This window comes from Pagrus major, chromosome 5 (assembly GCF_040436345.1).
Source record: "Pagrus major chromosome 5, Pma_NU_1.0".
Classification (NCBI taxonomy): domain Eukaryota; kingdom Metazoa; phylum Chordata; class Actinopteri; order Spariformes; family Sparidae; genus Pagrus; species Pagrus major.
Window position 1 is genome coordinate 40,080,871 of NC_133219.1, and position 24,681 is coordinate 40,105,551.

A 24,681-nucleotide genomic window follows, 5' to 3' on the forward strand; every position below is an offset into this window, starting at 1 on the left:
GGGGGAAAAGTCAGAATTTGGAGAAAAAGTTTTAGAACAAAAGTCAAATTTTTTTGAAAATGTTAAATGAAAAAAAAGTCAGAATTCTGATAATTTTTCTTTTTTAAAAAGTCAAAATTTATTTAAAAGTTATGAGAAAAAAGTCAGAATTTTCAAAAAAGTTAAGAGAAAAAAGTCACAACAAAAAATCTCCAGGAAAGAAAAAGAATTTTCTTGAAAATGTTTCTCCTGAACAAAAAACGAACCTCCTGGAAAAATTCTAATAATAATAATTTAAAAAAACTATCCTGGAGAAAAGATAGAGAAAAAAAATCTCCTGGAAAAAAAAATCTCCAGGAAAAATAAAGATCCTGGAAAATAAAAAATCTCCTGGAAAATAAAAAATCTCAAGGAAAAAAAAAAACTCCAGGAAAAATAAAGAATCCTGGAAAATAAAGAATCTCCTGGAAAATAAAAAATTTCCTGGAAAAAAAGATAATCTCCTGAAAGAAAAAGAATCTGAGAAAAAAAATCTCCTGCAAAGACAAAAGAAATCTCCAGGAAAAAATAAAATAAAATAAAGATTCTCCTGGAAAATGAAAAGAATCTCTTGGGAAAAAAAGAATCTCCAGAAAAGACAAAAATTCCTGGAAACAAAAATCTCCTAAAAAACAAATCTCCTAAAAAAAATAATCTCCTAAAAAAATCTCCAGAAAAAAACAAAAAACAAAAGAAAAGATTCTCTTGGGAAAAAAATCTCTTGGGGAAAAAAAGAGTCTGTAATGACCCTTCCTCCTTTTTTTATGTTCTTTGGTTTTACGTTAAAAACATATAATAAGTTTTAAGTTGTTTGGTTTTAAGTTAAAAACATATAATAAGTTTTAAGTTGTTTGGTTTTAAGTTAAAAACATATAATAAGTTTTAAGTTGTTTGGTTTTAGGTTAAAAACATATAATAAGTTTTAAGTTGTTTGGTTTTAGGTTAAAAACATATAATACGTTTTAAGTTGTTTGGTTTCTGGACTCCATAGATTCATACGTCACTTCCCGTCCCGCACCAGGCGGTGGCGGTAGTGACGCATCGTTGTGTCACTAACTTTCACACGAAGAAGAAACGGGCCGCGCTTCTCTGCTCTGATTGGACAACGTACCACACGGTTGACAGCGTCATACCCGGAAGAATGACATTTTTATTGTTGCTAACATTTCAGGTAAGTGGAGCTAATTTGTTAAACCGAGCAACAACCTGAGATAAAGTGTTTATTCTGCGGCGCGTCGGGTTTAGTCCGTGCTGAAGAGTCTCTGAGGTGTTAGCGTCAAACTTCAGCCGAGCCTCTGTCACAAGTCAACTAACTCTGGAAATAACCTCAATATTTTAATATGTCCCTGTTTATCAGACACTCAATCTTATTGTAGACAGTTTCTGTATCTTCAGGGGTTCAGTTCGGCTTTCATGAATTCAGTTTACAATCAAACGTGAGTTTGTTTGAGGAACTTTTTCAGTTTAGCTTCGGCTGCTTGAACTTGTGTTGTTAGCAGCGAGTAAAACTTTACAGTCTAATGGAAAACCGCGAAACAGTTCAATTAATTAATTAACGAAGGCTAAATGTTTGTTTAGTGTTTGATCAAAGGTGGAAGAAGTGCTCAGATCTTTTAGTCAATTAAAACTAATATCACATTATAGAGATGCTAGATTACAAGTTAAAGTCTTACTATCGTGATATCTTAGTACATAAATGAACTGTGATGGGAAATAGGCCTTTTATAAACCTGTTTATTCATTGAATTAGCAGAAAATACGCTGTATCATCATATGTATCATTATCTGTATATGACATGACCGATATCATGATGAGTTTTATTAGAAGGCCCCAATGAAACTCAAGTTTTCAAGTAATCAAATGTTGTGAAACACTTGTGACAAACATCTGTAATATAAGCAGCAGATTTTACACTTAAACAATAAACTTTATTTAATCCAGAATGACATCAGTGAACTTCACTGGAAATATAATGATCCAAATTACTGCGATCATAATTTTTGGCGTTATAATCTCAAAAGAAAGAGTTTTCATATCGCCGTGTATCAGGCAGCATGTACGATGATACTGTTGTATTTTTAATCGGCCGATAAATCAGCCGACTGAAATATCAGTCGGGTTATAATTTTAAACACTGATCACATGTTTCTGTGTAAAATCTGAACATGAAACGTAACTAGTAACTTAAGTTATCAAATTAATGTAGAGGAGTGCAAAGTAAAATATTTTGTCGCAGTATTACGTGGCATAAAATGGAAATACACGTGTACAAGTACCTAAAAATTGTCATATCAGTCACAGCGCTGTCGTGTCTCCAGGACGCGACTGCTTTAAGGACATTTTTCAGTGTGCGTCTGCAGCTTCTCTTCGTCGTCCTCACTGACACTAAACTGATGTTCTTCTTCTTCTTCTTGTCTTCCAGGTCTCTTAATGCAAAGAGGACACAAACGTCAACGGGACCAAAATGGCTTCCTACTTTGATGAACACGACTGCGAGCCCACGAACGCTGAGGAGCAGTATCGACAGAATGCTCTACTTGAACTGGCCAGGTGAAGCTGCTGAACACACCTCAGCCTCACCGTGAAGCTTCACGTTGACTCACAGTGTGCAGCTCTGACTGACTGTTGGTGTGTGTGTTCAGGTCTTTGATGCAGGGCCTGGACCTGCTCGACTCAGGCACGTTCGACCTCTCGGACTGGGACCAGCGTCTTCCTCCTCCGGCTGCCAAAACTGCTGTTCAGACTCTCACTGTGGTCGTCATTTCTCCAGAACAAGCAGGTGACAACGTTTAGTCCAGAACGATCCAATGTGTTTTACAATCAGAGCATTTTTTACTGACGTTCAACAAATGTCGAGGAAGAAACTGATGATGGCAGAGGGAGAGAAATCAGCTTACAGACAATCTCATAATAATGTGAAACTCTAAATAATGAGAAACTCTAAATAATGAGAAACTCTAAATAATAGATAAGTTGTTACTTTGAGATACTAACACATTATTTTAGGACATTTTCATATTTTGAGCTCCTGATTCATTAATTTGGGAAAGTTTGTCATTATTTTGATAACAATTTTCTTTTTTTTCAACATATTTGAGAACTTTTCTTGTTCTTTTGCTACTTAGAAATTATTTTGAGATACTAAGTTGTTATTTTATTAACTCATTATTTGGGGAAATGTTTTTCAAAATGTCATTTTGAGATACTTACTCGTTATTTAAAGAAACTTTTGAATTATTTTGATAATGTTTATCATTTTTATATATTAAGTCATTCATCTGATAAACTTTTGTAATTTTTATTGAAGTAGTTACACGATATCATTTAGTTTTGACAAACTAAGTCGTTCTTTTGAGGAATTGTTTTGAGGAAAATTCTCATTCTGCGACACTGAAGTTACTTTGAGTTACTAAGTGGTTATTTTAAGAAAGATTCTCACTATTTCAAGATATTAACTAATTTAGAGAAAGTCTCTTATTTTGACACTATTAATGTATTTTGCAATTTCTTTTTATTTTAAACTATTAAATGATTTTGAGAAACTCAATATTTTCAGATACTTGAGATTCTTTATTCCAAGAAAGTTTCTCATTAAGACACTAAGAAATTATTCTGAGATATGAACTCATTTTGATAAAGTTTCTCATTATTTTTATGATACTGAGTCTGATGGAGAGTTGTTGAACCCCAGACTTCATTTGTTGAAACATCTTTTTGCCCGAGGAGAGATTTCTTTCTGTCAGCTGCTTCAGTGAAACCTGTCGTAAGACAACAACAACAGCTGCGGGGGTTTGTTAGTGTGAAATGTGAATCAGATGCAGGAAAAGACTTTTACAAACCTGTCCTGGATTATTGACATTAGAGGGATTTAATCTGATGTTCTGTTCTCACAGACAAAGGTCTCAAGTGTCCCGTGTGTTTGCTGGAGTTCGAGGAACAGGAGACGGTTCGAGAGATGCCTTGCAAACACCTTTTCCACTCAAGCTGTATTCTGCCCTGGCTGGGCAAGGTAACGCTCACATTTAAAGCTCAGATTTTCATTTTGGCTGCCAGGAAGTATGTTTTTTTAATCTCTTGCATGTTTGTAACCGTAGACGAACTCCTGTCCGCTCTGTCGACTTGAATTACCAACTGACAATCCAGAATATGAGGAGTTTAAAAAAGACAAGGTGAGACTGATCCTCGTCCTCTAACCGTGCTCTCAGTATGGCGTCAGCTCTTCACTGAATAGTTTTTCTTTCTGTCCTGCAGGAGAGAAGAAAACAGCGGGAGCACCGGCTGGAAGACCTCCATGGAGCCATGTACACATGACCCGACAGCACTGTGGTACAAAAGCCTCAGGAAATGCAAAATGCTGCGTTCATGCTATTTCATACAGAATGTAATTTTACGCTTGTTGATGGGAAATGACGTCCATCAGCCTCATGTTTGTAGTTACGAGTCAGAAATCTCCCAAGAATTATGAAGAAATCTCCGTCACTGGAAACTCCAGCTAAATAATTCAACATTACAAACATGTAACACAATAAAAAACAGCTAATTTAGGCTTAATTTCTTTTTATCTGATGTGACCAGCAGGGTAACTATTAGGATAACCATCTCAGAGTTACATGTGACTGCTCTGGTTTGCGTAACACACTTGTTTTCCTGTTCTCTCATATGACATGGTGTGAATGCAGCATAAAGCAACAGGCTCACTGAAAGTTTAAAATGCTTGTTTTAAGTTGGATAAATGCTCTTTTCTCGCTAGTTAGGATGAATATATTTAAAGAAGAGTATGCTGTCGACAGCAGCACTGAACGTTTCACTTCAGATTCTTTATTCCTTTTTTGTACAAATATGAGCTTTAAACGCACAAAAAGATCTTTGTCTAATCCACAGAAATATTTAAAAACAGACGTTTATTTTAATCAGCACCTCCGTTTTTGTTTCTGAGTTTTTCCACAAAGTAATGTTTAAAACAGAGTATTTTAAGTGCATTACAGCAGTGTAGTATAAGTAGTGTAAACACTTGTCTAAAGTGTTGGTGCTCATTAAAGACAGATTAAAATTGAAGCAACAGACTTTTGGTCCGTACTTTGGCTCAAACTCAACTCAAACCGTCCCTGCTGCATTATTTTGGATCCCACTGGTTTTCTTGCGAGACCCTTCCTACACCGCCTCTGATTGGTTACCTTCATTGGTTGCGTTCTCTACGTGACTCAAACTGTTACCTCATCGTGCAGCTGCTCTGGTTAAGCCTTGTTTTTTTAACGGTTCTGATACAGCGGTTTTGAGCTGTAGGTTCCCCGGTAAACACACCGACCTGTTCGGCGAGTGTGTCTGGGCTCGTTAGGCAGAGCGGACAGGCCGGGTGTCGGCCAGATAGTCCAGAGGCACTGCAGCTGAGATAGCCGAAGAGGTCGGCATGTTTACCGGGGAAACTACATCTCACAATCCGCTGTATTAGCTCCGCCACTGGCTGTTTTGTTTTCCAAACTGCAAGAAAAACAAAACTCATTAACACCAGACAACTACTGAACATGTAGTCGAAGTCCTTATAGCAAGTCTTGCCATTCGGCAGCCATCTTTGCAACGCCTGCGGGCAGTAATTTCGGGCCAACAAGACCAGGACCACAAAAATCTTTCAGATTCATCAGTTTTCTCACCTTCTCCCTTCGAAAAACTTGTTGGATGTATTTAGCACAGAGCATCAGGACCATAAGGCCGTCGAGGCGTTTGCTGTACGAAAACGATAGCTGCAAGCCGATCTGAGGCGAGGTAGGAAGGGTTTTGCAAGAAGTAGGATTCATAATAACGTGTCCCTGCCTGGTAAATGCCCACATCTTTTAAACTCCACACGCCCAGACCAACACAGGCTTTCTGTTAACTTGAAGTCTGCAAGCCAAAGCAGTGGGAATTTATTTTTCTAGACTAGACTGAAGACGTTACACAACTGTTTCCACCAGCTGAGTAAACTGACCTTCATGTGTTAAATTGGTGGCGTCCCCCTTTAACTTGTCCCATGATGTTGTTTTGATGTTTGAGAGAGTCTGTCCTCTCTTCTGGCCGAGACAGAGGAACAATCTGATTTGGTTTTGATGCTTCTATATCATGTGACGCTTTGCTAATTATAACCACGTCCATGACAGCAGTAATCTGTGGAAAATATTAGTCACAAACACAAAATACTGGAGCTCTTCAACCGGCAGTGTGTAGAAACTGTCTGCATGTTAGTCATTCTTCATGTCGTCTGCTCAAAAGTTGTTTCTGCTTGCAAATAAAAAGACCTTTTTATGTAAGGAAACGACCAAAGACTCTGTCAACCATGGCTTCACACTGTCGCTCTGTGTTTTAAAGGAACAGTTCACTCAAAAATGAAAATTCATTCGTTATCTCGGGTGAAGTCCACAAAACAAAACAGCGTTGCAGCATTCCTCAAACAACTGAAGTAGCTGGAGACTTGTTTTAAAATGGAAAAACAACCAAAAAAAACATAAAATGTCTCATCCAGCATAATCTCCGAAAGCCCCGAGATCCCGAATTAATTAGAAAAGACATTATTTACTATTTACAGCTAAAGATTTCATCTTAAACGAAGGTTTAAATAACATCTTTGGTGAACTGTTCCTTTAAGCAGCTCCTGTTTATAAGACAAATGTCTGTGTTTAAAGAACAGCCGATGCAAAACGTCTGCTAATAATTTATCATTTTTATTTCATATTTGAATATAAATCTCTGTCAAATGAAAATACCTAAATGATAGACAAATCATACATATTTACAGAATTTATAAAAGGAAACAAAATCATCTGTGTCGACTTGTTTTTGGGGACTCCTCTGTAACTGGTCTCTTACGTATGTTTCAAATGCAGGAAATAAGACTTAATACGTTTTTATAGACTCTTGTTTCTGTTTCTGTGTTGTTGTTGCTAGAGTTCAAGACATGTACAGGTCAGGCAGCCCAACGAACAAAGATACCAGAAGACAGCTTAGTGAGGTGTACGTTTGGACAGAAAGGAAAGAAAATCCACCTCAAAGTTTTGGCCTGTGGAAGATGGTGTTGTTGTGTCGATGCTGTTACAGGAGTAATCCAACCCTGATGTGAGGGCTCATACAAGCTGCCATTTGTAGTCACACCTCGTGACTGAGTTACAGTATGGTGAAATCGGCTACAGCTGAACACAAGATTAAAAAAAGAAAAGAAAAAGAAACAATCCGAACATGTTCCCCTGGCACAGTACGAGGGATAAGGCTAAAACAGTGCACTCATACACCTGCTGCCGACACACAGAAAACCAACCAAAACTCCAGTCGTTTTTGGCAAGATCAGGATTGCTGCTGTCCCAGAAAGAAAGCTAAATAATTTGCACAAAAAAGTAAAGAAACAGATGAAAAAGAAGAACATGGTGGAACTCTAGCTGTTACCTCCGAACATCAAACCCACAAAAGATAAAAGAGGTAGGTGATGTGACCTTTTTAAACACGTGTATTGCTGGCATCCAGTGGTTACAGGTACAATGCAGGGCAGAATACTGTGTGTGTGTGTGTGAAACAAAACAAAAAGTTCATCTGAGTGAAACCTCGATCAGGCGGCATTAGTCAGCTTCAGTCTGAGCAGTGGTAGTTTGTGGCAGTCTGGTGTTGAGTCAGTGATCACTTTGAGAGAAATTGGCAACAGGAAATCAAACAAAAACATCAACATATGACACGTTTTCACGTCTATGGAAGACATTTTCTGTCAGTGTGAGTCAAACAATCCTGTAAGTCATCAAACTGAGAAGTTATCTCAAAATAATGTGAAACTTTCTCAAAATGATGAGTTAGCGTCTCAAAATTAGTCTCATTATTTTGAGAAACTTTTCAAAATGAGTTAGTTTCTCAAAATAATGAGTGACCTCGAAACATGAGAAACTATTAAAACAAGTTATTGTCTCATTGTTTTGAGAAACTTCCTCAAAGTTGACTTAATATCTTAAAATGAGAAACCTAAAAAATGAGCAACTCTCAATAACAAACTAGTATCTAAAAATTAGTGTCTCATTTCTTGGAGATACTAACCTGAACGTTTCAATATTTTGACATACTAACTCACAATTTTTAGAAACTTTCTCAAAATAATGAACTAATTTTGAGATACTAACCTTTGGAGAAGTTTCTCAAAGTTTCTTCTTTAAAACACTGAGAAGCCTCAATAATGAGTTAGTATCTTAAAATACTGAAACTTTCTTGAAACTGAGTTAATATCACAAAAATATATTTTGGGATACCAACTCATTATCTGGAGAACGTTTCTCATTGTTTTGTGAAACTAAGTCATTACTTTGAGAAAGTTAATCTTCACTTACAGGATCTTTTTTCATCACACGGACAGAAACGGGCTTCCACGCCCGTCAGTCTACAACCTGTCGGCTGCTGTCCGGTCGTAACACTGTAGTGACACCGTCGTGACGCCATGAGGCTTATGGCACAAAGTCTACAAGCATCATATTCACCTCGCACTTAACCTGTGAACATCACATCGCTTCATATTTTAACAGAAAAATCATTCTCAAAACTCAAATAAGGCTTCCGAAGGTCCAGCCTGGAATTAAATCAGTGTGTGGACGAGAACTGTGACTCTGTGAGTGTCAGATTAAGAGTTTTACCTTGTTTTACTAGCAGATTCAGGCCACTTCAAATGTCTGGGTGTCACTTTTTCCTTAAAAACAAAAAGAGCCCTGTGTTCAAATCCAACACACTGACAAAAGGCATTATTCACTCCAGTGGAGCGTAAATGAGCACATGATTGATGGCGATTATTGCACCGGACAGGACAGTCGATGAAATGTAAATGTTAGAAAGAAATCATCCGATCATGCAACAATAACCCAACGGCAACTTCAGAGATTCTCAGTTCAAAGTGATTGAGATACACTCGCTGCTGGTCATTAGAAAACACTGACCAGGAGCTTCCTGTGCAGCAGTCCTGCACTCACATGTCGATGTAATCGATTATGACCTCAAGAATGATGGTGGCTCCAGATACACGTATATATAATCATTTAAAAAATACCGTTAAAAACATCTGTGAGACCAAATGAAACTGTCGGGTGAGATGACTGATTTTTGCAGATCGTTTGACGGATCATTTACGCTTGATTGACTAAAAAAGGCTGAATGCTTACAGCCTGGAACACATACGTAACTGTTAACTACTCACTTCTCAAACATTCAGTATTTTCTACTCACTACGCAAACTCAAACATTAATTGTTATTCTCTCATTCAAAAAGTGTGCCGTGCAGAGATAAGCAAAAGGCCAAAACAGGTGGGCGTGCCAAGCGTTGGGTCGGTGGGGAGAGAAATTTAAAAAAAACTTTGTGGGCACACCAGTGATGCACAGTTATTAAAAAAACTGGTTCAGAAACAAGTGACTCAAGTGAAGAAATCAACAGCCATCTTTGAAAACATTCACGGTTCCAGTGCTCAGACCGGCTCCACACATTCAGCCCTCCTCTCAACATCGCTACAGAAAACGTGACATTTGGCTGAAGTGGTTTGCACCAATGCTGGAAAAGAAATAAAAGATAGTAGAGCAGTACAGATGGGACAACCTGGTGTTGGTTATCAGAACGTCCTGCCTTCCTGTGGGGCCCATGAAGCACCTCCGCAGTAACATTTGAGAGCTTTGGACTGCGACGCAGAGCTACAACATGGCTATGCTCTCCGGGGTACAGTTGAGATGTGTCGATGTGCTGCTTCCTCCGGGGGACTTGAGGCCTTTCGTCGCCCCACCCATCGTCGAGCCTCGGGCCCGGGGCCCTATGATCACCCCTGAGCCGTGGTGGTGACTCTGCTGCAGGCCCGCCATCATGGTCTCGCTGGTGACGGTGCCGAACTCGTAGGTGAAGGTGCCGTAGAAGACCAGGATGTCCACCGTGAAGACCCACTCGCAGATGGCCGCAGCGTGCTGCAGGACGAAGCTCTCATGGATGAAGAAGATGCCGCCTGGGAGGAGGAGAGAGTTAAGGAGCACAAACATCTCCGGGACACAAGCAAAACAAAAAGAGCCTGAATCAGATCAATACTATAAAAGGTGTCACGATTCTAGATCGAACACGATTGGGAGAAGTTTTAAGTTTTGATAATCAAGAGCAGGATAGACGATTCTCACACGATTTGTTTGTTCTCTCCACTCGCCTCCTCGTGAGCGTCCAAAGGGAGGAGAAAAACAAAACGAAAACACTTCAACGACGACACAGTTAGCTTAGCGTTAGCCTGCAGCTGCACTTCTAGACACCGTGTGACTTTGCTGCTGCCTGTGTTGGCCTTCAAAAAGAGGTTTTAGTCTCAGTTAGACCTCGTTCTTGGTTAAATAAAGGTTCATTTCAAAACAAAAAAGAAGGTAACCATAACCATTTTGTTAAAAAACTAAATAATTAAATGAAAAAACCTCCTAAATCAAACATCGTGTTCAGATGTAACTACATACAGTATTTGCACAACAAGGAGGATTTCCCAGCAGTAAGTTCAGGATACTGAGGACGAGGGAGACCATAGCTCCCAGTGCCAGAGCCACTCTGAAGTGGGCCATCCAGTAGTCGAGGGCGGTCACGGCCACCCGGTAGGTGAGCACACACTGCAGGCACACAAACAGCAGCCCTGCTGGAAACGCCACTCCGGCTCCAACATAGTGAAGAGATTTGGCGTGATCAACCTGACAAACAGAGCGGTGCAGTTAGACGGTCGTCTGCACGCATCCGAGGTCCAAAGAAGAAGAAAAGAGTGTATTCATGTCAGGAAGGTTTACCTGGAAGTTTCCCACCATGACCAGACCCACAGCGTTGGTGCAGCCGGACACCAGAGCGCTGGTGTTGACCCAACATCGGTGGCTGTGTTCGATCACCTGGGCGTAGCGCAGAAGGCACACCATCACCACTGCAGGAACATGGAGAACGTGCACATTTACACTGCATCTGATACACAACGCAGAACTGATGCTGCACAATACAACTGTAAAGTCAGAGCAAACATTTGGCACCAGCCACCAGGCAACAACTGGTCAAATGTGGGTCACACCACACCAGCTCACCGAGGCCCAACCAGCTCATGTCCTGGATTTTCTTGAAAAACTCGTGTGAAAAAACTTCTATTGAATTCATGGGACCTTATAAACCCTGCTGCAGAATGTTCACAACAAATGATGCAAACGTCCTGAACCCAATGAAAAACAGGATCACAAGGACCGACTGAATAAAACCACTGAATGTGACAATACAACCAGTGGAAAGTCTGAAAAAATAGCGTATTGTTAAGAACAAATTTCAACCCAATCCAGCCAAAAATAAGATTGTGAGGCTGAGAATACACATTACATTTTCTGTCTGATCTAAATTATTTCTTCATGATCTGGTGGGGGAGTGTTGGCTCGATAATCTCTCTAAAGTCCTTAATTTTCTTTTCATCTTTTTACATTTTTTTTACATTATTTATTTTCATTTTTTATTTTTTCTGTGTGGAACCAAGTCAAATTTTTTTTTTAATCTTACCAGTGAATTGCGGGGAAAAAGAGGTTTTCCGTTTCCATCAGTGAAAAATAATAATTTCAGGAACATTTTTTGAGATGTTTTTGTGTGTGTGTGGTACCGAGCAATTTTTTTTTATTATCGTGTGTGGAACCAAATGAAAAAAAAAAAAAATTGTTCGGTACCACACGGAAAATAAAAAAAAAAATTGGTTAAAATTTTTTTTTTTTTTTTTTTAATTTATAAAACTTGGACACACTGAAAATAAAAAATGGAAAATCTTTAAAAAAAAAAAAAAAAAAATTCACTTGATTCAGCACAATTATTTTTTCAACGGAATTTTTTTCATTTCTTTTTACTCGGATGAAAAAAAGGAGTAAAAACACATGAAAAAAAATTAGGAATTAGGAATTTAGAAAGATGATCCTGCCAACACTTTTCTTCCACTAGATCACAAGTCATAAACACAGGAGAGAAAATAATTTAGATCAGACTTAGAAAATGGATCACCAGAAAAAAACTCAAAAAACAAAAAACAAACTATTTGTACTAACTATTGCCCCTCAGGGCTTCCGTACATGTAGGACTTTGAAAGGTCCCATGAATTTAATGGACGTTTTTACGTGATTCTTTATAAGAAAATCCACAACATGACATGAAAAGTTGATTTTGCACCCTGATCGTGTTGAGCTTGTTCAGTTGTTTCAGAGATTAAAATGTACATGTTCTGTTTTCATACTGAATGAGGTATAAAACATTTTTCTTGAGATGGTGTTGAAACACGATGCTCCTGCTCGTCCGGCTGACTGTCACGTGACTGAGCTCATTCTGCTGATCTCAGACTATCTGATCTGTTTTTACTGTTGTCTCAGAGAGGATGTCTTCTATGAACTATTGACTTCTATGGTTACATAAGAGGGCACTTTCCTTGGCAGGCTGACCATCATGGTTAGGAAACTATGCACCTGCAGGTTACGGTCTGATACAGCACAACCAGTGAAACACAGAACATTAAGTCAACAACAGGAATCAAAGGTCGAAAGTGAAGCATCCAGACAGCCTTTCTCGAGGGAGGACAGAAGAGACATTTAGAAATTAAACTCTGATGAAACACGAGGAGGGAAAACATTTGAATAATACGGGAGGAAAAGTTGACGTGAATGATGGATCGATAGTGAAAACAGCAGGAGAGAAGCGATTAAGGGCAGAGAGGGAAAATGGGGGCAGAGCTGAGTGGTGATAAAACACGACAGGAGGAGGAGGAGTGAAGGAGGAAGGCCACTGAGGGTACGTGCAGGGGAGAGGACGGAGGGGGAAGTGGAAGGAAAGCCGCATTCATTATTGATCAGAGAGCACAGGCTATTTCCAGCCCTCCACATGTCCTGTGGCTGACGGCTGTGGGCACCGTGGAGGATTAACAACACAGACATTTAACACTTTTAACCTCAACTGGACTCATGAATTATTGTAGTGCTACAGAGCAAAGTGCTCTAAATGAAATATATTCACATCTTATCAGAACAATAAACTAACTTTACTGAAATTATCAGTATTTAATAATGCGTTTTTTACAATACAGAACAAAATATTAAGTTCTTTTTACTACATTATACGACAAAAACTAAAGAATATTTTATAAACACTGCTTGATTTTACACCACAGACAGGTTAATGAGGACAATCCACAGGGAAATCATGTTTAAAGGAATAATTCCACATTTTGAGAAATGTAGGGAAGGTGATTCTGGAGAAAGAGTCGATTGTTGATTCTCGTTCCGAGCTCATCAAAAACTATTTGAGTTACAATTTCAGTCCAATGACGAGCTGGATGTGTGTGTTCAGACACAAGAGCAAGCCTGGCAAGAAGCCTGGCAAGAAGCCTGGCAAGAAGGCTTCGTGAGACCACGTCAAGTTAAAACATTTACCGTACAAACATCCACAAGAGCGGATCAAATCCTCTCACCCAAAATGCAAACTATTGCTTCAAAGAAAGAACTCTTGCACTTTCTGTTTTTAATGACACAACCGTGTGTGTGTGTTTGTGTGTGTGGTTTTGAAGGCCTTACCCATGAAGGCTCCAACGTTGCCGATCAGGCTGAACAAGCAGCTTTCAGGAGGGAAGGAGCCACATTTACTGCAGGACATGGAGACAAAACAGCTCTCAGTATCGGAGGCAGGGAGAATAAACTTTAACTTCATATATCACAGAGTGCAAAGCCACAGTCTCTTTAACTTACATCAAGATTTCTACCATGTCTAGTCAGAAAGTGCAGGAACAAACAAAGTGATTACTATCATACATGTGTGGGCTGTAAGAGAATGTAAAACACGCGCTCTGATGTCATCTAGATGTCAAATTTAGATGAGGACTTTCCTCTACGAGTCTCATGATGCCTTTTTACAAGAGAGCTCTTGTTCTGCCGGCGGTTAGAAGCTTATTTGCAGATTAAACAAATGCAATTTATGCAAAGCGAGAGTTAATGACTGTCAGAGAGCCACAACATAACAAGGTGCTAATTCACGCCTCAGGGCTTTTTGCTGACACAAAATTGCTTCTGTACTCTGCAGAAGAAAAACAGTGACGTGCAGAGCGGAGCAGACCTGATGAGGGGGATGTCCTGGATGGTGCAGCAGGTCTTGGGGAAGCCTGGTCGGGGCAGCTCCTCTGTGCACGTCACATTGTAAGACCTGCGGCAGAGACACAACGAGTTCAGTGTCCACGTTTTAATAAACAAACATGTTGGCTAATAAAGAGTTTTTCTTCTGATCGAAAGAAGGAAATCACTCACCAGTTCTCCACAGGACAAACGTGGTGATTCATCACAGCCATGGCATACCTGTGGGCCACGAACACACCACCATTTACAGCGAGGAAAGACTTGTGTCAGACACCTTCTTCTTCTTCTGCATTATAATCCTTAAAATAAGGTGTCACATATCTACGGAAGCCCTGAGGGCCAAGTGAAGAATGATCAGCTTTCTACGTCTGATCTAAATTGTTTTCTCTCGTGTGTTTTTCCAGGATCATTTTTCCAGGTTAGTTTTTCACTCCGACTCACACATAAAAAAAATCCTCCAGATTTTTTTTCACACAATTATTTTCCACAACTCTGTCACAAATGGGGGGGGGGATTATTGGGAATAAAATTATTATTTTCTTATTGCCCATTTGCTTTCACGCATGACCAAAAATAATAATTGTAAAAAATATATTCACTTGGTTTCACACATGAAAAAAATAAATAAAAAATACTATTTTTCCCACCCAACTTGACCCGGTTTCTTTTCCTCATAATGGGAAAAAAAAAATAAAAAAAAAATTCACACATGAAAAGAAAATACCAGATTTTTTTTTGGCCCAATTGCTTTCACGCATAACAAAAGAAACAATAAAAAATGTAAACTATATATTCACTTGGTTTCAAACAGAGTGAATATGTAGTTAGAACATATATATATAATTTCCTCCTAAAATTTATTTTTACTCCATCACACATGAAAAGAAAAGTAGAAGAAAAATTTCAGGAGGATTTTTTTTTTCCACGCAGTTCCACATCTTGTTAACTTGGTTTGACACATTAGATTTTTTTTCACTCTGTCACACATGACCAAAAAATTACAAATAAAAAAAAAAGTCCTCCTGAATTTTTTGTTCACTCCGTTTCACACATGAAAAAAATGGAGGAAAAAATTCTCCAGATTTATTTTTTTTGCAAACTAGTTTTTACGCATGACAAAAAAAATTATATATATATAAATAATGTTATTGTCTTCTTGCATTTGTGTCTTCAATTTGTGTGAAATGGTTTGAATATTGATGTTTTTCAGTGTATTGTATCAAAGTTATAAAATTAAATTATCATGTTTAAGTGTCATGTCTTTGTGGATAAACACCCGTGACTCCTGCAGAGTCATTTGACCGGGGAGTGGATGCTGATTGTACACATTCACATTACAGACAAACATCAGTGGGTTTCTTGCACAGTGTGAACGAGTTAACAGCGTTATAATCCCTGCTGAAGTTTATACTGGTCTTGAAAAAAGGTTCGCTCAGCAGCACATGAATAAACTCAAATATTAATCAACGTTTCTGTTTGCAATGCCCATCTTTAATGTGATCATGTAAATAGCCTGTGATGTCCACAGCCCCGTAACTCTGCACTTGCAGCCCCGTCAGTACACTTGATAATGTGACGTCACCGTGTTTCACTGTGTCGCTGTAACTCACACGATCCATATTCCTGTGATGGAGAAGGCAGACAGGCTGACAGGCAGGACGATCCAGGCAGTCATTGGGCTGGCAGTGAGCTGGCTTTGGCCCAAGCATGGGGTGAGAGGGGGGCTTCGGGCGGGAGCGGCGACACGACGGGGGGGATCAGGTGGGGGGTGGGTGGGTGTGCACTAACACACAGGGAAACACACAGGGGGAGACATGAGAGGAAAAAAGGGGGAATGGCACAGCTCTTCTGCTCCACAGGGCCCCGCAACCAGCAGCAACCTGCAGGGACAGTGAATACAAACTAGTGTTATTACTGATATTAATGTTATTATTGATATTAATGTTATTACTGTGTCCTGCTTGTGTTTGCTTGTTATTGTGTTGTTTGTCTTTCCTGCACTGTAACTGTAACGTTTACTGTAAATTCTGATCGTTGTTTCAAACTCGTTTCTTGATTTTTAGTTGCCAACGTTCACACCCGGCCAGCAGCAACAGATCAAAACCAGCCTCTTGGCTGATTGAAGCATATTTACAGTAATGTCCGTTAACATGGACTGACCCGGAGAAATAAACTGGATAAAATTCACTCAAACTCTGCAACTATAATGAGTAATATTACTTCCGGAGATACTTTGTATCTTTGAGTTCAGATAGACGCTAAATAAAGTCATCTGATAAGATGTGTGTTTGCACGCCCGAAGCATTTAATCAAACTTAAACTCCTGCTCTAAACAAAATGGTCCAGAAGTAAGTAACACATTTGTCTCTGCTACCTTTTCTATACTTTCACGATGTTTTATGGCGACTTCTCTTTAACTCTGTTGATTACATAAATGCTGTTAGACAGTCAGACACGTCGCCCCTGAAGAGAAAGATAAAAGCTTCAGTCGAGGACTCAGCCAAGGTCAGCGAGCAACAACACCGGCTGGATCAGTTTACACGGCGTACAGTCACAAGTGTGTCCTTGGCTCAGAGGGAATATACAGTGAACTCAGCTCCAACTAATCCAGAGAAAAAGGAGCTCTTGTTCCTGCACAAAGGTCAAACTCGCAAATACGCCCACGTTGAAATGATGTTACCGCTTTTATGCAACTTTTATAGATCTGTCTTAACTTAATTATTTCAGGGTTGAAGAAAACGTCGGCACAAACGTTACAAGCTTTAACCTTTGCTCTAATTTGACTGTGTGGTCTTGTCATTTGTGATCTGATCATGTTTAAATGTTTTAATCACTCAGTACAGTGACAGTTTTAGACGCTCGCCCTCTTGTTCAACATTTTTACATATATTTTTCAACCGATCATCAGTCAGTTACATATTGGCTAACTCGTATGTTTCCATGAACTTCTTTCAAAACTTTCAGTATGCAGATGAAGGAAAACCAAAGCTGAACAAAACTGGAAGTCTTACTTCTGCCAAGCCAGTGGAGACACTTTGCCTCTATAGGAGTACATTTTGATTTTGGACTATTACTTTACTGTTTATCCTCAGATTGACTGATAATCTATCGGTTTATTAAGCCATTTTATAACTTCCCAAAGGTTTCTTGAGTCCTCTGTGATAGCAAACTGAATTCCTTTGAGTTTCTGACAAAACGAGACATTCGAAGACGTCAGCTTGTCTGGGAATTTGCGATGGCCATTTTTAACCACTAATAAGTTAATTGTTAAAAAAAAAAAATCAACAGATTAACTAAAAATTAAAATAATTGTGACTTCCAGCCCTTCAGGCAATGCTAACGTACAGGCTGGCAGCGTACCTGTGCTCAAATATACTTACAAATGAAATTAACGAAAAATTACATTCAGAAGGTTTCAACAAGATAAATGTCAGATATTTAAAGTCCATTATAAATTCAATTAATGTCTATTAAACATCCAGACTGGCAAAGAAGTACAACGGAAAATGAACACTGAATTTAATGGAACTTTATACAAGTAAAACATAATCAAATGCATTTTTTAAGGATCATAAAAATTGTATTTAAGACACTTTAAGGCCGGAGTATAGATGGTTTGAAGGGAGGGTCTGGTGTGGTTAAAGGTTGGGGCAAAGACTTTGCGGACAGCATGTCCATTGATACCCCCCCTCCTTATACTCTGAAAGACAATGCGTCATCCGGCCCAATGACCATCTGCCACACAGGCTCCTCCATCTGTACAGACGTCATTAAACAAACAGACGTCCACTCACACCGAGTTTATGATCGTTTGACTGCAGATCACCAGCTTTGGTTAATCAGTTTTGTGATTTTGTGCTGATGACAAACACTCGTCTCTCCTCTTTGGTTTTCATCTACATCTGCGTTACAGTGTTTAAGTTAAAATAAAATATTTAGCCAAGATGGAGTGACTTTTACATTAATCCAAAAACTGTCTCGTAGTTAATTTTTCTTTTGTCTTTTTGTTCTAGGTTCACATTTAATGTAACAGTGATCTGGAAAAACACAGCCAGATTTTGTACAATATAAACACACCGTCGTTCTCCTGCACTCAGCGTTCAAGTGGAGCCGAGTCCTCTTATGGTTTGTTCCCTGCAGTCCTTCCCTCCTCTGAATGTACACAGACAGTATAGATAATCAGCAGCAGAGTGTTTGTAAAGCCTTTTGAAGTGCTGTCAAATACGGTGCTCTGAGGCCCGAACGCTCGCTGCAAATAAAGGTTGTTGTAATGTTCGCACTAGATGGTGAAGCTTGCAACCCACAGAAGACATAAAGGAAATTGTAAAAACATGTGGTCTGCAGGACGTGCACAAAAATCACCTGACACTGTTGAAGCGGAGGAGGAGCAGGAGTCTGTTTCATATCAGACATTTAAGATTTTACTAATGAAAACGTGGGCTCTGATGTGCATTGTTCTTGTGACAACACCCAGAGAGATCGCTCACTTTCAGAAAAATAACAATAAAGACCGACCTCTGCTCAACCTTTAGGGCCGATGCTGATATTGGGGATTTTAAAAATCTGATACCAATATATTGGTTGATATACGCACATTTCACGGTGATACTTCAAATGTAGTTTCATTTATATATCGTGCAGCCCTGATCCACACAGCTGTGATGGTCCAGGTGACACGGCACAGAACATTATTTCTCTGTTTATCATTATTATTAAAATGAACGACATTTCTTTCCAACAGCAGCAATTAAATGCATCACATTGAAATGGTTAAAACCTCCCAACACACATTTGGACTGAGCGGGACAGGAAATTTACCAGATGGAACGAATAACGTACTCCTTGAGACGCCACCGATACGATAACTGATAATTACCTGACTCTCACGGCCGATACCGATAAAATAACCGATAATAGAAACCAACATTTTCTCTTGTGCACACCTGAGTGTAAGGACGGCTCAGGTGCTCGTGTCTACATCACTGGCTCGACACAGGTGCAGCAGTGCATCTCGAGCTAAAACTGTAATAAACTCAAGTTCACAAAAAAAATTGTAACGACATTTCAAACTCACAGTTTCCATAAAATTTCTATTGTCATATTCTTCAAAAGGCTTTATAGGAACATGGAGGGTCGTGCACGTACAAGCAAAACGTAACGTTAAAGTGGTGATCGCCAAGATTTCCACAAGCAACAATTGCAGGTGTATTTCTGGACCTCCAGTGTCACCTGTGTGACGTCAGTCTGTCGCCAGGTGGAAAACAGTTTGCACCTTTTGTTTTAAGTTTCATCGTCCGCTGTTATCGATCTTTTCTTTGTTTGTTTGGCCACAACCGTTAACAGCAACGTTAACCGTTAACTCCCAACGCTAGCAGAGACCAGGACAAACAAAACTGTTACGTCGCATGTGAACCACCTCCTCTCTCTGGCCGACCGACCGCTGCCGGGTGAACGCGTCACTAACTCGTCACTAACGCGTCACTAACGCGTCACTAACGCGTCACTAACGCGTCACTAACTCGTCACTAACTCGTCACTAACGCGTCACTAACGCGTCACTAACGCGTCACTAACTCGTCACTAACGCGTCACTAACTCGTCACTAACGCGTCACTAACGCGTCACTGACTCTGCGCCGCTTGTGACATCACAGTGTTCATCTTTGGTATTACAGCAAATGCAAGAGCTTTCATCAGTGGGTCAGAGGCTCAATCATCATCGTGTTACCTCATTCAGCGGTAGATAGTCACTGAACAGATATTTATTTACACGAAAGTCTTCCAGATTATTACTTTAAACTCTTCAACATTTAATAAAAGACAGCAGATACACTGATGAAAGTTCCCCGACAGGCTGCAGATGCTGCACAGTGAGACATACAGTACATTTATTAAAAAGCCTCTCAGAAACAGCTGATTAAAGCAGGATACTGAGTTAATTAAAGGAAATACTGTGTGTGTGTGTGTGTGTGTGTGTGTGTGTGTGTGCAGGGGGGCCATGACACCCCCCGCCCCCCCCCCCGCAGCCATTCACAGGAAATACTCGCCTCTGTACTTGTGAGTACTCGATACAACTGTGACAATATACTTTAATAAACACAATCATATTTTTTTTTATCCACTTAAACCGGAGCAGCCGGACCGACACCACCGAGCCCGGCAGCCCGCTCTCTCTCTCCAGAACCGGGAAACGGCAGCGCTAGCCTGTTAGCTTCCTGCTAGCTTAGCTGTTAGCTCGCACTTTAGTTGTCTTGACTTGACTCTTGGCCGCATCTTGATTTCCGCTAACAAAAGCGATGCGCGGCCGAAGACGGGACAGTTTGCGGACGCGGACGGCGACGGGACGGGGACAGACAGAGGACACAGACGAGCGGACACCTACCTTCAACCTGCTCTGCCCACCACGGACCTCAACAACCTTGGTTTCCCTTTAAAAACAGCGTTTTCTCAGCAGATGATGCTAGCGGCGAAAACAGCGTCCGGTTGGGATTTTCAAAATAAGACGTCGTGATAGTGGATCTGAGGAATCCATAAATTACAAAAGCATGTTTATTTATTTCTGTCTTTCTTTTTCCCACAAACACACTCCTTTGTTTTAACATGAGTGTAGAAATGTAGAAGACACTCACAAACACAATAATCACATATGTTGGAGGGAGTTTATCCTGCAGCCAATAAATAGAGATACCTGCAGAATAAATCACCTTAAATGTCACATTTATTTACATAAGTTTCACTACGTGTTCAATCCTGTTTATCTTAATATGATTAGTCTTTCTGATGGACATGACGCTTTTATTGTTGCGTATTCTCTGGTCTGATTGTGGTTGAACTGTAACTTGACGCAGCTCTCAGTGTGGTCAGGCCCTGATGTGTCTGCTCCACTGTGAACTTTGATTTAAATCTGCACTGAAGCACTAAACTTCCTACAATTTAAAAACAAAAAAGAGAAAAAGATGTTTGTAGGACCACAAACCTGTAAGTTTATCTGGCTTTTGATCCACAAATTAATGTTAGGCAGGCTGGTGGTAATAAGAAAGTTACACATTTAAAATGTCTTTGAAATTACCCCCAAGTTACCACAACAATATCTCAAAATGTATTGAATATTACCCAAAATGATCTCATAATAATATTCTGCTATTTTCCAACCAGCAGAAAATAAATAACTAATCATTTCTTCTGGAAAACTCCCAACTGGTTCCTGTCTGACTTCTGCAGCTCATTCTCACTTATTTCTATAATTCAGCAGCTCAGTCCAAGTTTGAAACAATTTTCCAAAGTGTCTCTTTTTTTTTTTACAATCACCATAAATTGCAGATAACCAACAGTTACAATCAAGCTACTAATCTCCATGATGAATGTGAAGGTGGCTCAGAGATGTGATAATTATATTAAATGGCTGAATTTTGCAGTCGAGCAGACGATTAAAGATCAGTTTCTGCAGAAGTGGCATCATGAACTCCAGCGTATGTCAACATGTGATCTATAATGTGAATTGTAAGAGGAGTTCAGGTTTGAAAAGTATTTGCTTTGTGAGAAATTGCAGCACGCCCGGGCTGTAATCTCAGAGTTTCTAAAACAACAGGAAGGTCTGGACAGGAATAAAAGATTTTGTTCATGATGTAATAATAATTGCCTGGTGGACGAATATCATGTTTTATTTGAGTGTAAAAACTCAAAAATCGTTGATAATAGAAAGAAATATTTGCCAAAACCCTTTGTTAGTCATCCGTCAATGTTTAAACTTCTGTTGTAACTGCAGACTGATAAACCAAAGATTGTAAATAAACTAGGAGCATTTTTAATTAATGTGTTTCCTTTCTTTAAATAACTTGGCCTGTGCTGAGAGTCTGTTCTGGTTGTTTACGACTGTATTATGGTTTTGTTTTGTGTTTGTGCTCCACATCACGATGTAGTGTTCAAATCTGAAATCATTAAAAAAGTTTCATTTCTTAATTACCTATCGAGGCCTAATAACAATGTCTTCACACATGTCAAGCTAAATGTCACACATTTTGAGATGACAATAGATTAGTAAATGAATTATTAACAGGAAAAATGTTATTTTTTAAGTGCCTGTGTATAATATCTGTGTATGTGTGTGTGTGTGTGTGTGTGTGTTAGAGAGGTAGACAGAGAGAGATTATTGATTGTTAAATTGGTGAAAATGTAAATGGTTTAAAAAATGACAAACTATTTTTTTTATTTTATTAACTGCTTGTTTGAAAATAGAAAACTATTATTAAATCATGTTGGGGTCATTTTAATACATTTTGAGGTAATTCATGTGGTGATTTTGGGGTAATTTTGAAGATTTCTTGGTAATTTTCTACAAACTTTGCTTTGCTTTTACTGCAAACTGTAGTTTACAACTCGGACCGACCTCGACAGAGTCAGACTGAACACAGTTTCAGTTTGGAGGCTCAACAGGACAGTTTGTCTGATGATCACTGTGATGTCACCCTCTGCTGGAGAGAGCAGACACCACACGCTACACAACTACACATTAAACACACACAAACACATGTCCACTGATGTCTCACAAAATGCTGATGTGACACATTTAACAACCTGAAATCAAAGCTGTGAACAGACTGACCTAATATTTAGATACACAGCAACACATTTAAATGTATTTACGAGACAAGTCTTTAGTTCAAACAAATAAAATCCCAAGTGAAGTCATTTTTTTTTCCAGCCGTGACCAGTTTAACCTGCAGTATCTTGATAAAGACAGAAGACAAAGTATTAATATTTGTCTCATAATTAATTATATTATTGGCCAATTAATCTAACCTTTTCAAACAGCATGACAATGAAGTGAATTTTGATTTATAATTATTGATATCCAGTGAAATAAAATGTCATCAAACAATAACAAAACAAATAACTTCACAGTTTCTTCTCAATAAAAAAAGAAAAGAAAAATCCCTCCTCTCACTTTTAAACAGCAAAAATATAATTCTGGTACGAACTGGGATCAAATGTGGAAAAACATTTCATCACTGAATCTGATAATGAGCTGAATAATTTATATTCGTGAGGCGCCGCTCTGTGTGTTCACGTCCTGTACTCTGTTGTTGTTTCTGTTGTGGTTGTCGTCTGTTCGTTAACTCTTGTTGTTTTCTGTGTGTCTACTTGTTCACAGATGAAATGTCAAAGTGTAAATAAAGAAACTCACAGCCAGCAACAAAAACACATTTTAAACACAGACGAGTCATTCAAGTCATCAATACTCAAGTCAAGTCAAACGTCTGAGTCGAGTCTCAAGTCAGTTATTTTCTGTCCAGTCAGCATGTTTTGTACTAGATGTGGTCTTTGAGATGATTTTTAATCAGCTGTTTGAAGGTTAATACACATCTGAATCTCACTCTCAGCCACACACGGCGTCACACTGAGCTCCTGAACGGTCGGGACGAGTAAACAGACACAAATAATCTCCTCACAGGTCGGATGTGTCATCAGGTGTCTATTCTTGCCTCCACCAGGGAGGCTGTTTTCACTCCGGCCTGTTTGTTGCTCGGTAGGTTGAAAATGTAATTTAAAAATGTTTTGCTCTGATGCAGCATGTAATCTGTAAAGTAACTTGTGACTAAAGTAATCAAATAAATGTAGGGGAGTAAAAAATACAGTATTTTCCTCCAAAATGTAGTGAAGTGGAAGTACAGAATGGAAACACTCAAGTAAAGTACAAGTACCTCAGAATTATACTTAAGTATAGTACGTTTTCTCAAGTACTGCACTGAAGTACAAGAATATTTTCTGTTACTTTTTACTTCCACTTCATGACATTTTAGAGACAAACATTGTACTTTTTTACTCCACTACATGTATCTGATTACTTTAGTTACTAGTTACTCTACAGATGTAGAGTTTACACAGAAACATGAGATCAGTGTATAAAATATGATGCTGTGTTTTAGATTTAACTGCACAAAAGTATTTAAAATGAGCTCCACCTCAACCAGCTGTAACATTACCCAGTGATGGGATGTAACTAAGTACATTTACTCAAGTACTGTACTTCAATTTAGTGAGAGTAGAGTATTTCCATTTTTTGCTACTTTATATTTCCATTATATTTATATAAAGTACCCAAACATCATACTTAAGTAAAAGTAAAGATATGGTGCTCAAATGTTACTTTGGTAAAGTTAAAGTAACTCATATTAAGAGTACTCGAGTAAAAAAAAGTCTGAAATGATCTGATATTAAATGTATTTAAGTATCAAAAGTACAAGTAAAATTAAAGTACGGGTCGACCGATTGTCAGATTTGACGTTCAGCATTTTCCTGATGATCAGAATCAATGTTTGAATAAAATAAATCAATAAAAAATGATTTGGCTCTGATGCAGCATGTAATCTGAAGAGTAACTAGTAACTAAAGTTATCAAATAAATGTAGTGGAGCAAAAAGTACAATGTTTGTCTCCAAAATGTGGAGTGGAAGTACAAAGTAGCAGAAAATATAAAATACTCAAGTAAAACACAAGATCCTCAAAACTTTACTTGAGTAAATGTACTTAGTTACATGCTATAAATACTCATGCTGGTGG

General features: G+C 38.9%; 2 protein-coding genes across 4 annotated transcripts; one reads left to right on the forward strand and one right to left on the reverse strand.

Moving 5' to 3' along the window:
• The first annotated feature begins 1,105 nt into the window (after window positions 1-1,105).
• rnf181 (ring finger protein 181) lies at window positions 1,106-6,313 on the forward strand. Of its 2 annotated transcripts, none has more exons than XM_073465641.1 (6): window positions 1,106-1,189; window positions 2,442-2,569; window positions 2,662-2,798; window positions 3,913-4,028; window positions 4,114-4,188; window positions 4,271-6,313. In XM_073465641.1, the coding sequence occupies exons 2-6, from the start codon at window positions 2,484-2,486 to the stop codon at window positions 4,328-4,330; spliced, it is 474 nt and encodes a 157-aa protein (XP_073321742.1). In that variant the 5' UTR covers window positions 1,106-1,189; window positions 2,442-2,483; the 3' UTR covers window positions 4,331-6,313. The 2 variants fall into 2 exon arrangements, with proteins under 2 accessions (XP_073321742.1, XP_073321743.1); XM_073465642.1 differs by lacking the exon at window positions 1,106-1,189 and adding an exon at window positions 1,325-1,454.
• Window positions 6,314-6,692: 379 nt separating this feature from the next.
• On the reverse strand, window positions 6,693-20,547 carry LOC140995583 (transmembrane protein 150A-like). 2 transcript variants are annotated; one of them, XM_073465640.1, is made up of 8 exons: window positions 20,504-20,547; window positions 15,733-16,002; window positions 14,294-14,341; window positions 14,106-14,192; window positions 13,571-13,638; window positions 10,790-10,917; window positions 10,519-10,696; window positions 6,693-9,987 (listed from the first exon to the last, which is right to left on the reverse strand). In XM_073465640.1, the coding sequence occupies exons 2-8, from the start codon at window positions 15,795-15,797 to the stop codon at window positions 9,686-9,688; spliced, it is 876 nt and encodes a 291-aa protein (XP_073321741.1). In that variant the 5' UTR covers window positions 15,798-16,002; window positions 20,504-20,547; the 3' UTR covers window positions 6,693-9,685. The 2 variants fall into 2 exon arrangements, with proteins under 2 accessions (XP_073321741.1, XP_073321740.1); XM_073465639.1 differs by lacking the exon at window positions 20,504-20,547 and having other exon boundaries at window positions 15,733-16,177.
• Between the last annotated feature and the right edge of the window lie 4,134 nt (window positions 20,548-24,681).

Excerpts from the sequence above, each read along its gene's own strand:
- rnf181 (XM_073465641.1), top strand. The coding sequence starts at position 2,484 with ATGGCTTCCTACTTTGATGAACACGACTGCGAGCCCACGAACGCTGAG. Across the intron at positions 2,570-2,661 it reads GCTCTACTTGAACTGGCCAG|GTCTTTGATGCAGGGCCTGG; the intron begins GTGAAGCTGCTG and ends GTGTGTGTTCAG. Across the intron at positions 4,189-4,270 it reads AGGAGTTTAAAAAAGACAAG|GAGAGAAGAAAACAGCGGGA; the intron begins GTGAGACTGATC and ends TCTGTCCTGCAG.
- LOC140995583 (XM_073465640.1), bottom strand. The coding sequence starts at position 15,797 with ATGACTGCCTGGATCGTCCTGCCTGTCAGCCTGTCTGCCTTCTCCATC. Across the intron at positions 14,342-15,732 it reads ATCACAGGAATATGGATCGT|GTATGCCATGGCTGTGATGA; the intron begins GTGAGTTACAGC and ends CGTGGCCCACAG. Across the intron at positions 10,697-10,789 it reads TCATGGTGGGAAACTTCCAG|GTTGATCACGCCAAATCTCT; the intron begins GTAAACCTTCCT and ends TCTGTTTGTCAG.